The 14,095-nt window shown below is 39.5% G+C and overlaps 1 protein-coding gene across 1 annotated transcript; it reads right to left on the reverse strand.

Moving 5' to 3' along the window:
• Positions 1-1,529: 1,529 nt before the first annotated feature.
• Positions 1,530-13,405, reverse strand: CNDP1 (carnosine dipeptidase 1). Its single transcript, XM_086742143.1, has 11 exons — positions 13,305-13,405; positions 12,395-12,538; positions 10,636-10,798; positions 9,437-9,525; positions 7,264-7,464; positions 5,754-5,838; positions 5,021-5,181; positions 3,393-3,557; positions 3,056-3,197; positions 2,502-2,649; positions 1,530-1,635 (listed from the first exon to the last, which is right to left on the reverse strand). Exons 1-11 carry the CDS (start codon positions 13,389-13,391, stop codon positions 1,530-1,532), a joined length of 1,491 nt encoding a protein of 496 aa, XP_086598269.1. The 5' UTR covers positions 13,392-13,405.
• Positions 13,406-14,095: the final 690 nt, after the last annotated feature.

A 14,095-nucleotide genomic window follows, 5' to 3' on the forward strand; every position in this document is an offset into this window, starting at 1 on the left:
AATGAGGGTGATGGAACATTGGAACAGGTTACCCAGAGAGGTGGTGGATGCCCCATCCCTGGAAACATTTAAGGTCAGGCTGGAGGAGGCTCTGAGCAACCTGATCTAGTCGGAGATGTCCCTGCTCCTTGCAGGGGGGTTGGACTAGATGGCCTTTAAAGGTCCCTTCCAACCCTAACCATTCTATGATTACTGCTCCCAGACCTCTTAAAAGGCCAGCTACCTTTATGTCCAGCCCCCGGGAATGTCAGGGGAGATACTAAAAATCAGAAGCTTGTTTATTTATGTTTTTAAATTCAGCCTAGGCCTTTATCCTGATAACTTTCCATGTCAGCTGTTCATACAAACTGTCTGTGTACAGTATTCCCTTCTATAGACTCCACATCCAGACCTTATGCTCTTAATCATCTTTGTTCTTGCACTTTTTTGAGGAAAGAAAGGAAACACACCAACTAATTTCTGTGATTTAATTAATGTCATTTATTTTAACGGTAGGGATAACACTGAATTTTTTATTTAAATCTGGTTCAGTCACTTTGGTTGTGTGCGAAGTAACTACATGTTATAATAAAAATCACATTTTGAAATGTAAAAAATATGGATTTGAATTGCATAATTTGTGCTAGGTGATTTGCCTAAACAGCAAACAGAACTCTCAACGATTGCTTTCATTTCAAAACATAACATTGGTCTTTTAATTTAATTATCAGTGTAAACCGATGCTTTAAATTTAATTAGCAACAACCAGTCACTAGTAGAGTGGAATAACACCCTTCTGATGACAGACTTTGGCCAGAACAGATGTTTACAATTTTTTTTTTTTTTCTGATCTACAAAACAAAGTCAAATTGAGGAAACATATTATGTAGTGATTTTTAATACTGTGCTCACAGCACAATGAGAGGAGAATTGGATTACATGAAGGGAAGGTGGCAGAATCCAGACCTGGAAATGTTTACTTTCTATTTCAGTTCTACTGACCTCAGAGATTATTCCCATAAATAAATGTTCATAGGCAAGTCTTTCCATCAAATTCAGCAAGCTAGTTGTATTGCATTTCCTATTTACAGCTTTCTGTGAAAGACAGGGATAGCGGGCCTTTCTTCAAACAATTAACTAGTGAAAATTTGTATGCAGTTAGGAGGAAATGACAGTGTTGTGTATTGCTCATATTCAGAAACTGAATACTGCGAGTTTCAAACTAGGCAGCATGAACACGGTGATTCTGAATTTTAATAAAATAAATGTAAAAATTTCCTTTGCCAGGATTTTTGAAACAAAAATGTAACATATTCCACTCAACAAGAATGAATTACCCCTAAGTCTATTTTATAGCATTAGGGAAAAGATTACTTGATTGACCAAATCACAAATGCATGCCGTTTAGTAGTGTGGCAAGTAATAGCACGACATTTGTTTTTTCCACCAATTCAGACCCACTGAATATGCAATTATATGGTTTTCCAGGTCAGGAAGCTAGAAAGCTTAAGACTGAAAAGGTGTTTTGCTGATTTTCTTGTGATTTTCTATCAGTTGTTAGTCTCCGTGTTGGAAGTTTCATATAAGTGCTGATGTAGCTTTGATATCTCCAGGAAAAAGGCTGCAAACACTTTGGTTCCTTCAATGTAGTTGTGCCTATGAAGAAGGAAAGAAAGAGAATTAAGCCCTGTCAGGCTGTTCTGCTCTTCAAATTAGTGGCATAGTCTGGTGAAGTTTTCAGAGTCTTCAGAGGAATTTTGCAAGATTGGTCACTCGAAAAAAGGACCAAGTGCACAGAAATTCTGGACACCCTGCAGTTGCCATTCCTTTGACAGAGTCACTGAGGAAACGTTCTCCAACAGTGTGATGTCCCCTGTTACTATTGTCTGTAGCCACAAGGGTTGAGGCTACACTGAGGGACAATAAAAAGTAATCTGAGAATTATTGTAGGATTTGCCAGTTGCTCGAGATTGGCACTACTTGAGTCAGAAGCTGCAAAAATGTTCAGGCAACATGTTGAATGATGTCTTAACATGGCTCCTCAAAGAATAAACACAAGTGGCAAGTTGAAGCTAAATTTCATATAATTACACTAGTTTTGGTCCCTATAATATAAATACACTTTTATATCCATTTATAGTGAAAACCATTAAAACCTTTACTTAACCATTAGCCTGAGTGTGTCTAACTGGAACACGCTGAAATTGATGCTGTGACGGAAATGTGCCCATCTACATCATCGTCTTTCAAGACCAGAGACAAATTTAGTTGGCGGTGGAAAATTGCCACTGCAAAGTATTTAAAGACTGAGTAAACACTTAATGACAAAAACATAGCGGTGCACATTAGATTGAGAATTTTACTTTTTACTTGGCACAGCAACAAGTTTGCCAGAGACACTAGTTTGGGACTGTCCAGTGGAGAGCAAAGCTTCCCATCTGGCAGTGCTTATGCATGGGTACTCGGGACTTCTGGTTGTCCTCCCTTCTCTTATAGTGCAAATGGACAAAAAAAAAAGAAACCTGCTTATTTTCTCATTCTGGGAGTGCTCCCCGTCATCGGCTGCTCCGATCGGAAACATCATCACACTTTTCTGCGTTATGGTCTGAAACATTCTGGCAACAGGAATTGTTGAACCATCCCGAATAAAATCTGGGTCTTCTCCAAAAACTGAAATACATGGGAAGAATGAATTCATTGTTAAATGAAATAAAGGTGCTTTCTTCTGCTACCATATATGTGGGCAGACAGCTGATATTAAGAGCTTCTGGGTAGTAATTCTTTCGAGTGCATAGACAATTGATTTAATGAATCAGCTGCACTCTACAAACCTCTGCCTTCGTATCAGTACACAAAGAAACTAAATGAGGTCTTTTGACTACTCCTGTTAAGTATACTCCAATTCGGCAAGGTGTGGAAGAAGATGTGACTGAGTTGTATCAAAATCCATGACATTCATAGGGGTAAATGACTGTAGCAGTGAACTGGGAAACCCCTTTTGCTCTGTGGATGAGCACATTTCCCCTGTAGACTTGCAGACACATTAAGAACTGGAAAAAAAAAAGAAGGAACATACCTGTTTTTATTGCCCTTCTTGCTGCTTTATATAGCGGATCATTGACACCAGCGAGCCAGGGCTTTGCACTCAAAGGCATAGACACTTTCAGTTTGTTCGGGCTGTTCCTCTTGGAAAAGACGCTCTCCAAGTGCTCCACCACCTGTGGGGAAAACACATTCCAGTCAGAAATGTTCAACTTCTTGCAACTCAGGGTTACACCCACGTTCCCACTTCTGCTCTCAGAAACAGAGACATGCTAGAAGCATTCAGTTTACTACTTCGGGTGTAAATCTGTGAGGTGCTAAGAGGGACTTAGCTTACCCAGCAGAGGCCAAAGAAAAGGTTTGCCTCTTACCTGTTGTTCCGTAACCGAAAGCTCCATGTGGGGGACCTGACGGATTGAGAATTTGCCAATGACTTTTGCTGGAATGACTGTCTTGATTCCTGGTTCATGAAAAGCTCCTTCAATCCCATGAATAGAGAGGGAAGGATAATGCCACAGGTGTAGAAGTATTTCTTCCTTCAAAAAAAATAACATTGACAATATACGGGGTGACACTGGAACCATTCACAATTGATATGAATACATTTTCCATTCTGAAATATGCATTTGGAGACCTCTGTACGTTAAAGATGTTTGATTTGTAACTTAAACCTATGCTCATATCTTTCATTTTAAAAAAATGCTACCGCTTTTAGTTAACTTTTGTTTACCTTTAGAAATATTTGGATGAGAACAGCTTTTTGTGCACAGCAAGGAAAGTGTAGCATTATTTTAAAATATCTTGGAAGTAAATTTTTCTAGTGCAAAGAAAAATCATAACAACTTCTGATCTGACCATTTGTCGATCTCAGAACTTCTCACAGGAGAAACCTGTGACCAGTTTATTTATATCAGTTGTGAATGGCTCCATTGTCATCTCTTGACGGTCATAGCCAGACCCCTCCCAGGTGATACCAGGGAAGAAATTCTACTAATGAGCATTAAATAATACAAGATGTAAGATGATAATGTTCAGTAACCAAGTTGATCTGTTTTTCTGGAGAAGATAAGAAGGGTTAAAAAAAAAAAAAGAAAGTAAATGTTTATTCTAAGGAAGAAAGGAGAAATATATGAATTATAAATTGGTCTTCATGCAGAACCCCAGGGTGCAGCTCCTTTCCCTCTGTAGCATTTTTATGAGACTACAGCTTAATGTGCACGTAAAATTTGCACCACTTCATCCTCATAGAGGTAAAGCATCAAAACTTATTTAGTGTAGTTGCATTATAGTTCTGTATTACAGATTATTACAGTCTAGCTTAGGCTAATTCAGAGGCTTTTTCATGGAAATAAAAGCATCCATATTACAGCTTAAACCAGTATAATTACGTTAGTGATAAAACAAAATGAATCAGTTCTTTCCTTTCTCCCAGTTGCCACTCTTGTGCAGAGGAATCTTTCTGAGCCAGCCTTTACCTGCTGTTTTTTTTATTTAGGATATAATTTTTAAATGCTGGCACAGAGAGGTTTATAGCTTTGGGTGCTTTTTTGGCATGCTTGGTAGACACCAAAATCTGAATAAAACACATAAAAACCACCCTAAAACACATCTGCCTAAAGCTACCTCCTCATTTTTTCAGAGGCGAATACAACTTCTTTCCTACTATGCAACCCATATGCAGAGGTTTTAATGCTTGCTTTCTTTGGCTGGTAGGGTGAGGGAGAGAGGATCTGCAGTGCGAGAGAGAGGGAGCGACACTGTTAGTTTTGCATTATTCCTTTTCATTGCTTACTCATATTTTGGATCGCTTCCCCCATATGCAGTAGCTTACATTTTCAGCACATTAATTTTATTTACCTGTTAATGTTCTATGCTCCTTTCTTTTATTTTGAGTTTGCCAGTAACTGAAAATATCTTTCCATTTGGCTTATATACATAAATGCCACAAACGGGAGTTTTAAATTCTTTCTGCTGACCATTTCTATAGATTTTATGTTACCTTAGTACCATAGAGGAATTTTTTCACGCCATTATTATTTTTATGTTCCTCTAGATCAAATTCAATTGATTCATACAATTTCCTCTCCTCCTCCGTCAGGGCAGCGACACTGTCGTAGATTCCAGGGATCTGAATACGACCTGTGGGATCCACAAGGCTGTCTACAAAATAAGAGAGAGGTATCAGTGCAAGTGGGACCTCTTTCTTTCACTTGGCAATCACAACACCTTTTCCCTTCTGCCTAACTCTTTACCGAATGAGTAAGCCTGACAACTAACTACTGGCAACTGTTTGCATCCATCAAGTTGTGGAACCTCTGCTGATGGACTTTCATATTTATTAAGAAAACCATTGAGCTGCTGTTTATGTGTAGTGGGTCAGCCCAGCTGCTGACATGAAAACATCATCCTACTGAGATGCAAATAGGCATTAAAATGTCAGGTTTCACTACCGCGTATGGATTCAAGTTGCCAGCAATCCTTAAAGAGTCTTGGTTGACATCTGAGTATGACTGGCAACAGCTTAATGGGCACGTCTGAGGTCCTGGCCTTTGCTGGGACGTTCCCGTCCTCAGCTGCTGCCCCCATAGCTATGCTGAGATTTGGAAACCGGGGAATCTTACTTCAGTTAGACTTGCCTTACTCAGGTCAATTTAACATGGCACTGATCTTCATTAGGCTGATTGCTAGGCATTGCTCCCCAGTTACTCCTCAGCAAAGATGCATGTTATTACCCAGCAGAGCTATCAGGTCCGTCAGTGGCTCATGAATGATGCCTCCAAAAGTTCCGGAGTGAAGGTCCTTGTCACCACATTCAACCTGTACCAAAACCACTGGTTACATATAACTGCTCCCCACACTTCTGCAAATGTGTGTTTTCCACAGCAACTGGGGGCTTCTGGTTTTTAAAGGAGGCCACAAATGAATAGAAAACAATTATGTGTTTCTATTTATAAAATGGAAAACATCATGTCAGGAACAATCTGCTTCTGGCAGGAAGAAGATGGGGCTCTGTTGTTAACCACTAGGAAGACAAATTCAGCTGTCTGTAGCACTTACAGGCATTTGAGAGCTAGGGTGCCTCTCCGTTCCCTCCTTTGCTTCAGTAAGATTAAATACATCGTAAGTGAAACACTTGCATATTACTGTTTCTAACACTGCAGAATAAATTCTTGAAGTTCTCTATCCTTTTCATTTAATCCAAAATCTTCATAACAAAGGCAAGAAAAAACCTTACTTGTTTTGCTTTAAGAAAATATATGTTCAGCTTTAATTCCAGATTGCAACAAATAAGAATTTAGACGTCTCTTGAATCATACAGCTTTAGAATAGAGAGGCATTTGGTTTATTAAATGGGTTCTTTTTCCAGACACATTTTCTTACACAGGTTTGTCATAAACTATTTTCCTGCAATGAACTGGTTTATTCTTCTCTAAACCTCATTACAGCCAACTGTCTGGTAGCAGGCAGAGATAATTTTTGATGTTTTAATAGCATCATTTTTCTTAACTGAGACTTAGAAGAATTGAATCATGGCTGCTGAGGCAATTTCGGTTAAAAACAAATTTCATTCCTTTTCAGACATAAAGTTTAATGCAGATTTTTCTTTAGTTCTCTAGTTCTTTAATCTTCTCTCTGAATTCCTTTTATGCTGCATCAGGAAGTTTCCAGATGAGAAATTTCTGCTCTTCATTTCACAGTGGCTCATGTTGGCTGCTAAATACACTACAGTGCACTATTTGCTTCTGCCAATGGTTACAAAAATTTTGTGTGGCTTTTAAACACAGGAATCCAACTAAATTGAGTCCCTTTAGGCAGATATATTGCACTAAGCAGTATCTGCCGCAAAAAGGGCAGAGCTGCGGAATAAATGTTTTTGGAGTGAGAGAGTTGGAGGAGTGTAGGGATGATGCTGCAAGAGAACGGAGTTGATGTGTGGAAGAGGTGATGAGAAAAGACTGGGCAAGCATCAGGAGAGTAATGGGATAGGAGAGGGATCAAGGAGAGGGAGCCTAAGTGGAGAAATGATTATTGAAGAAAAGTTAATGAAAGTAGATAAGGCTAATTGAACTGAAATGAGGGGGGAAATCCACACAAGCAAAAAAAGGTAAGGGAAGGAAGGTCTGTATAGGTCAATATTAAGCTTGCTCTCAGTCTTTCTCTGCATGCAGATAGAGACGTGGTTACAGGTACATCACTGCTCGCTGGTCAAGGGCCCAGCTGAAACAAGCCTGTGTCCTTTACCTCCACAAAGAAGCAGGCATTTCCCCGAGTCCCATATGTAAGGGCAGGCTTCTTGTTGCTGAGCCAGAGGTTGTCCGAAATCACAATATAATCAACATCAGAGAAAAAACTCTGTTTTTCTTCTTCAAGTAACTTTTCTAGCCCCAGGGACCCTGCTTCTTCCATGCCTTCAATTACAAACTTGAAGTTTACTGGCATAGCCTAGATGAACATTGGAGAAGTCTGGGTAAGGAACAAGCATTTTAAAAAATAAAAAAAAAATCTTTAAAATCAAAAGCAGAGTGGCTTACAGTACACATTCTGTTAGGAAAACAAGGATATATGATATGTAGCTTGCTTCAGTAGAAAGGGCAGTGATAAAAATACACATACAATTTCTCAGAAAAACTTGTTTTTCCTAATGTGTTTATCTACTTTTCATTTTTGAAGGAGAATAAATTATAACTTTTTTCCTTCTTTCTGTTTTCAGAAAACTTGCTGGACTGTCTCATTAAATGGGCTTTCTCTCAGTACTATTAAATATTCTAATTGCTTTGGAAATGCTAACTCTGTAATAACAGTTACATTCTCACAGAAATTTTCCTGCCTCTCCTATTTCCACTGTTAGTGCCCATGCAGGAACCGGTGGCAGAGGTCTACTGCTGTGGTTTTTCCAATGTGTTATCTGTCACCACATGGTGGTAAAAATGCTGCTGGTGATTCTACTATAATTGGCCTTTTAGCACTCATGAATCCATTTGCCTGCGAGTTTGTAAGAATGCAGGGTAATTAAGAGAACTTTTATTATGGAATAGTGAGAGTTAGAAATGCTGACACGTTCCTTAGGAGAAATAAATTTGAGTTTAGTTTCCCATTCTAATTCATTTTCTCATTACTGGTTTTAAGATGTTTTCTCTTTTGATTCAGTACTTAGATTAAATGCAGGAACAAATGTGTAGAACTACATGAACTTGTGTTATGGATGGGTTCACCAATGGTTCATTGAACGACCACAAAAAAAAATTAGAAACAAACGGTTCATGAATATTGTTTGATAATCTGTGTTGTTTTCTAGGGAAAGGCTTCAAATGACAAAGATTTCTTTATGCTTGCTTGTTAAAATGCCAAAATAGCTATTAGTGATTTGAAAAATTGGAAAGGTGCAGAAAGACAGTTCTATAACCATATCCACTTAGAACAGCTAATCTGTAGGCAAATAATCTGTATTTGCTAGCACTTAAGAGACACTGAGGTCAATTCAGTACTATTGATACAAGAAAAACATCAGCTTTGCAGGTTAAAAAAGGACTTTAAAAGTCAAGACTTAGACTCAGTTTATACTATAATGTCATAACAGGGGCACAAAACTATTTCTCCACAATCTAACAAAATGTGTTGTGCAAATTCACCTTAAAGGTTGCTTGCTAAACAAGTTATAAGCTTAGACTATATGTTGGTTTAGCTTTGCATTGGGGATTCAACTAACCCAAAATAAATCAGTCTGCATATTTAATAAAAGATAACTGTGTTGGTCATTGTAATAATTTAGGCAAAAGGTTTATTCTTAGAGATGTGGCAGGCTATAAGCAAGTATATTTGTACCTGGTTAATGCACTCATTCAAAGGATTTCCTTTGATAAATCTAAGACGTTATTGAAACAATAGCCTGTTATGTATGAGCATTTCTTGATACTTGTTCTCTTCATGCATACAAATCAAGGGAAGGCAACTTGTAGGTAGCCAAAACCAAAGATCAGCAGAATGTAACAGTAGAAATGAGTCTCCATGACCAATCTGTGATGGATGTTATTTTACGATTTTAAAAGCTCTCAAGAGAATAGGGTATCAAAGCTGTTTAAGGTGTGTAATATATATTGAATGCTTCCTCCAGTGTGTTTTCCTCTGCAGGACAATGAAAGCAATACCATATTTACATTGCATACAGGCTGTTCAAAACAGAAATGCTCGAGGACAGATTCTTACTAGAGTGGGACCAGTGCCCGGGATATAGCATTAGAAATAAGCTAATATTTCAAAATGCGTGTAGACACATCTCTGTCCAAACAGCTATCTAACTCACAGGAAGGTAAATGCATCCCTCCAGAGAATAATAATAATAATAATAATAATAATAATAATAATAATAATAATAATAATAATAATAATAATAATATAATTCCTCACTGATACCTACTAATTTCAAGGCTCTGAATGTTTCCACTGCACTTATCCAGGCTAAGACAGGTCCTTTATTATCTGTTGCTCCACGCCCATAGAGATTTCCTAAAAAAGAAAAGAGGAAAGATTTTAAGCAGTCTTTGAAACTTCTCTCATCACTTAAATGTGATCAGCAAGTTCCTGTTACCCCAGAAGCTGTAGTAGTATGTTAAGTGAAGTGTCAAAAGAATCAGCATTTCATTAATTTGTTTTAAATAAGGTGATGGGTGTGTCTTACTGGACTGGTACACTCCTCTCCCCCTTTTTATGTACATCATATTGTGGTTTCTGCTACATGCCAGTTTCTGAGCTTCACTTTTGTTCTTAGGAGCTGTGTGTTCACACCAGACATGCCCGGAGAGTTTGCACAATATGCAGCTTCTGTGCACATCAGCCAGCTCAGATAACAAGCAGCAAAAACCCCACAGATAAATACCAGAGTAGATGTATGGAGCTACAAGTCTAGGTACATAATTTTTTTTAAGCTGACTGTACAGTTATATACAGGAACAGATTTCAGTTTCATGTACAGATAAATCTGTTTCATATACACATAAATCTGTGGATTGCCACTACCAGATTTATCTGTGGCAGACTCCACTGGAGGCAGAAGTTACCCCAGTAAGGGTGTTTGGAACTGGCTTCAACAGATGGGAAAGGGCGATTTAATGGCTATAGACGGGCCTGGGAATCAGAATTTCTGGGTTCTTGGTCTTACTCTTCTGCTGATCCTCCATCTTGAATTTCGGTCCTTCAAGAGAACACAGCTTTTTGCAGCTGGCTGTAGTGGAAGGATGATTCTTCCACCACAAATGCTCCTTAGCTCCAGCATGGCAGGTGGAGGTACTAAAGAATTATGAAGCAAGAACAAGAAGTGCAAGGGAAGATAATGGCTGATCCAATAACCTAACAAGAATTTTAAAGTTTCTCTATTGAATATTCTATAAAGCAGCATTAACCTCATATGGCTCTTCCACACCAAATATTAAGCCATCACTGATGAGTGTCACTAGTCACAGCACGGTCATCAAGATTCAAAGCCCCTGGATTTGTCCCTCACATTTTCATGGGAGAAGTCCTCGTGCTGTGGTTAAACATAGGAGCAGCTTCCTTTTACTCAGAATCTGAAAGTCACGTATTCAAATAACAATACAAAAATGATGACCAGGTACGCACCATCAATTTCAGTCAGTTTGTAAGGGTCAGTTTTCCAGCCATCTTCCTTCTTGGCTGGCTGCACGTCCACGTGACCATAGAAACATACAGTGGGTTTTTGTGGATCCTTCCCCAGTTCCCCAAGAATCACAGGAGGCAGTGGGAGGTCCTGACCATCAAGGAACTGTAGAGAAATGTTTAAAAAAGCAAGTAAGGAAAAACAAGTCTTTGAAACCTTACAAATGTTATTTTTTTTTTAATTGAAATGTCAGTGTTGAAAATACTTCCGCATGCTCATCTGGCACTGATTTGATCAGGTGCACAAATCTGACTTTGAATCTAGCTAGACCATACCCAGAGAAATTAAGATTTTTCTCCTCACCTGTTTAGGTTCTGCAGGGGCTTTACAGAGCTCTTCTAAGATTTTACTGTCATAAATTCACTCGTTACTAAACTCTCACTTTCCAGCACTAGAGAAGACAAAGCTGACTATGTGCTGTAGTGGCAAAAGCATATGTTGTGACACAGAAATAGTCAAAAGCCACACAAAGTAATTTGGGGTTTGATTTCACCACAAACAGAGGGCAGGAGACCTGCCCCCAAATACAGAAGTAAAATAAAGTTTTGCTGGCAGGAGGCACAGTAGCTATTTCAGACTCTTTTCAGAAAAGATTAAGGCTCTGAACTAATCCTGTAAGGTACCGCTGTGCAGAACAGATCTCCACGTTGGCCAAGAGAGTCTGGGAGTCTCAGAGGAGAGAGAAATAAGAAGATGAAAGAATGTGTGTACTCCCTTGGGTTCACCAATAATATCAGTTTGCTTTGGTCTGTCACAACACAAAAACTTAGCTGCTTCTTGCCCAGCGATGAAAGAAAAAACCCATTTTGGCTCTAGGCAGAGAAAAATATCTCTGGTCTCTGCTCCAAGAACAGATCATCCATTCCCCGCTGTTATCTACAGACTGTTGCTATGTAATTTGGCAAGCATAACTGCATGTTAAGGTTTTAATTTTAAATGCATTCATTACGACTATTAAATGGCATAACCTGAAATATTTAAGTATTGCTGTGTTGCACGGTCCTTGTGCTAAGGCTGTCACTATCCTCCCCAGAAACCTCAGAGGAAGGCAAAAGGAATCATTGTTAGTGAACTTTTGAATTCCTGTTAGAATAGAAATCTAACAGCCCAGGGCAGCAAAGAGCCTTCGGGTACAGTAAGATAAGCAAACTAGAGACAGAGATGCTCAGAGATTAACTCTTGCCTGTTGCTTTCCAACAATCATTAAGAAAACGGCTTGGAATGCTTGTCAGAAGCTCCCAAAACCAAAGGTGATGCTCAAGATAGCTAGCCCTTTCTGCTTGGCAACATTTTCCTTGTAAAAGCTACTTCCCTCATTTAGAAATTTTGCTGATGAACAGATGCATTAACTGTCATGCTTCACTACTTGGAAGACAGTAAAAACGAGCCCTGGTAAAAAGCTCAGGCCTTTTACTTTTGGAAGCTGCTTTGCTCCAATTAAAAGTATCAAACTGCGCCTGCTATGCAGATAACATCGTTTGCATTTGGATTGTGTGCTCTCCCAAGTCTGTTCTCAGACAGTCTGAGGAGGGACTGATTTCAGCAGGTATCATATAGCTGCACGACTACTGATAAATTGTTGTCTAGCTACCAAAAATACCAGTAAGCCGTAACATACCTATGCATATGCATAGCACTGAATGTAATAGGTAGAACCCGTGTGCAAATATGATGTTTTAAATGCAAGAATCAGACAAACACCTGATGTGACCCCAGGTTTACTAAATTGACAGTGGCTCCCAGCGCCGAAAGTCTGTCTGCTGCCAATGCCATCATTCGTATTACTTCTTTCCTCAGGTGTGGTTGAACAGAATCGCTTTCCACAGCCACCCATTCCTTAAGATCCTGCGCAGGAAGGAGAGAAATGTGGTTAAATCACCCAGGATGCTGCAGTGTTTGGTCTTTGTGAGAAAAGGCTTCAAAATGGGGAGGAATTTTTTAGATGGGTCCTGAGGGTTGAGAGTCCTGATTTTCTTTAAACAGGGAGGGTGTCCACGCTTAGGCATTCACACTGTCAACCATGGGTCTAAAACCTGGTGGAAGAGGAGTTGGAGTAGAGGCTGAGCAACAGTTTGCATTGCAGAAGTTGGATTATATCCGAATTACCTTGGTGATCCTCTTGAGGATTCAGAAGTGCCCACAGTTTTAAAGCATAATTGATATTGACGGGACTAATTCTGCCCCTGTTTCTGCCTTTTCGCAGGGAACTGACAAAAATGGAAACAAACCAGCATGGGACTAAGACTCCTCTCCTTGTCAAGAGCAAACCTACAAAATCCAGTTCTCATGTAAAGCAAGTGAGAGAGCATCCTATCTGGCTTGCTTCTCCCATGTGAGTGCATTTTGGCTCAGCAGAGCCTCTCCCTGCACACATTCAAAGGCTGCCCACAGCCTGGTCTGTGGAGGTCCACACGAATCCCTCTTCCACCCAGAGGGTCCTCAGCACAGACTCTCCCCTCACAGCCAGTCTCTGAAGCACACATGGCACGCCTCATGCCAGACCCAGGACCCTGCTCATTACCATAGTGGCACACGCTCATCGGACACATAGAGCACGAGCCTCTGAGACATCAGTTCTGGGCTCATCATTTCACTGCAATATAGTTCCTACCTCGATGAAATCACTTTGGTGTACATCAATGTACTGGAAGATCTCCGTCTCCAGTGCTGAAGAGGATGATGAGGACATTCCTGCCATAAAGAGCAGCACAGGGCTGAGATGGATGCTATCTGAAAGTTAAAGATAAAATTCAAGATGTTAAAGACGTTCTGCAATATGAACTTTTCAGTGCTAGAAAGCACAGACCACTGCAAAGTGCTGAACCTATTTAAGTCTCATTTAAGTCCTTCAAGCCAGGAGAAAGTATACCTGAATTATCTTATCACATGAAACCTGCAGTCAACTCAGTCAAGTTCCTGAAAGAAAAAATTGAACAAACGACCAAAGAATAAACAGCTCTACAATTTCTGCTTTGTAAGTACATTAGGGGAAGCGTTTTCTGAAGAAACATTCGTTGCATTAGTTTCCAGTGCACAAACTTCGAATTGTGTGTTCTGGGAAGACAACCCCAGGGGAAGACTTGCAAACACCAACACACACCAGTGGCCCAGGGGACTCATTTTTCTTTGTATTAATTTCCAGAAGGAGGGAGAAGAATGGATTCACTGACACACATTGCATATTTCATATGAGTAAGGGAGATCAATCCTGACACCAGAGAGTATTAGACAACAAATAGCTTTTTGTGCTTGAATAAGAACAGTATCAATACTGCACTTACCAAGTTTTTCAGAACTCATTTAGTACGTGCAAATCTTTCTGCCATCTTGTTTTGACAAGATGAGTGAAGATTTAAAAACCATAAGATTTTTAAAAGTGTTTTTCTTCCTTCCTGAAGTTTT

This window comes from Chlamydotis macqueenii, chromosome 2, assembly GCF_036417535.1.
Source record: "Chlamydotis macqueenii isolate bChlMac1 chromosome 2, bChlMac1.mat, whole genome shotgun sequence".
Classification (NCBI taxonomy): domain Eukaryota; kingdom Metazoa; phylum Chordata; class Aves; order Otidiformes; family Otididae; genus Chlamydotis; species Chlamydotis macqueenii.

Excerpts from the sequence above, each read along its gene's own strand:
- CNDP1 (XM_086742143.1), bottom strand. The coding sequence starts at position 13,391 with ATGGCAGGAATGTCCTCATCATCCTCTTCAGCACTGGAGACGGAGATC. Across the intron at positions 3,558-5,020 it reads AATTCCTCTATGGTACTAAG|GAAGAAATACTTCTACACCT; the intron begins GTAACATAAAAT and ends TTTTTTTTGAAG. Across the intron at positions 2,650-3,055 it reads AAGAAGGGCAATAAAAACAG|TTTTTGGAGAAGACCCAGAT; the intron begins GTATGTTCCTTC and ends CATGTATTTCAG.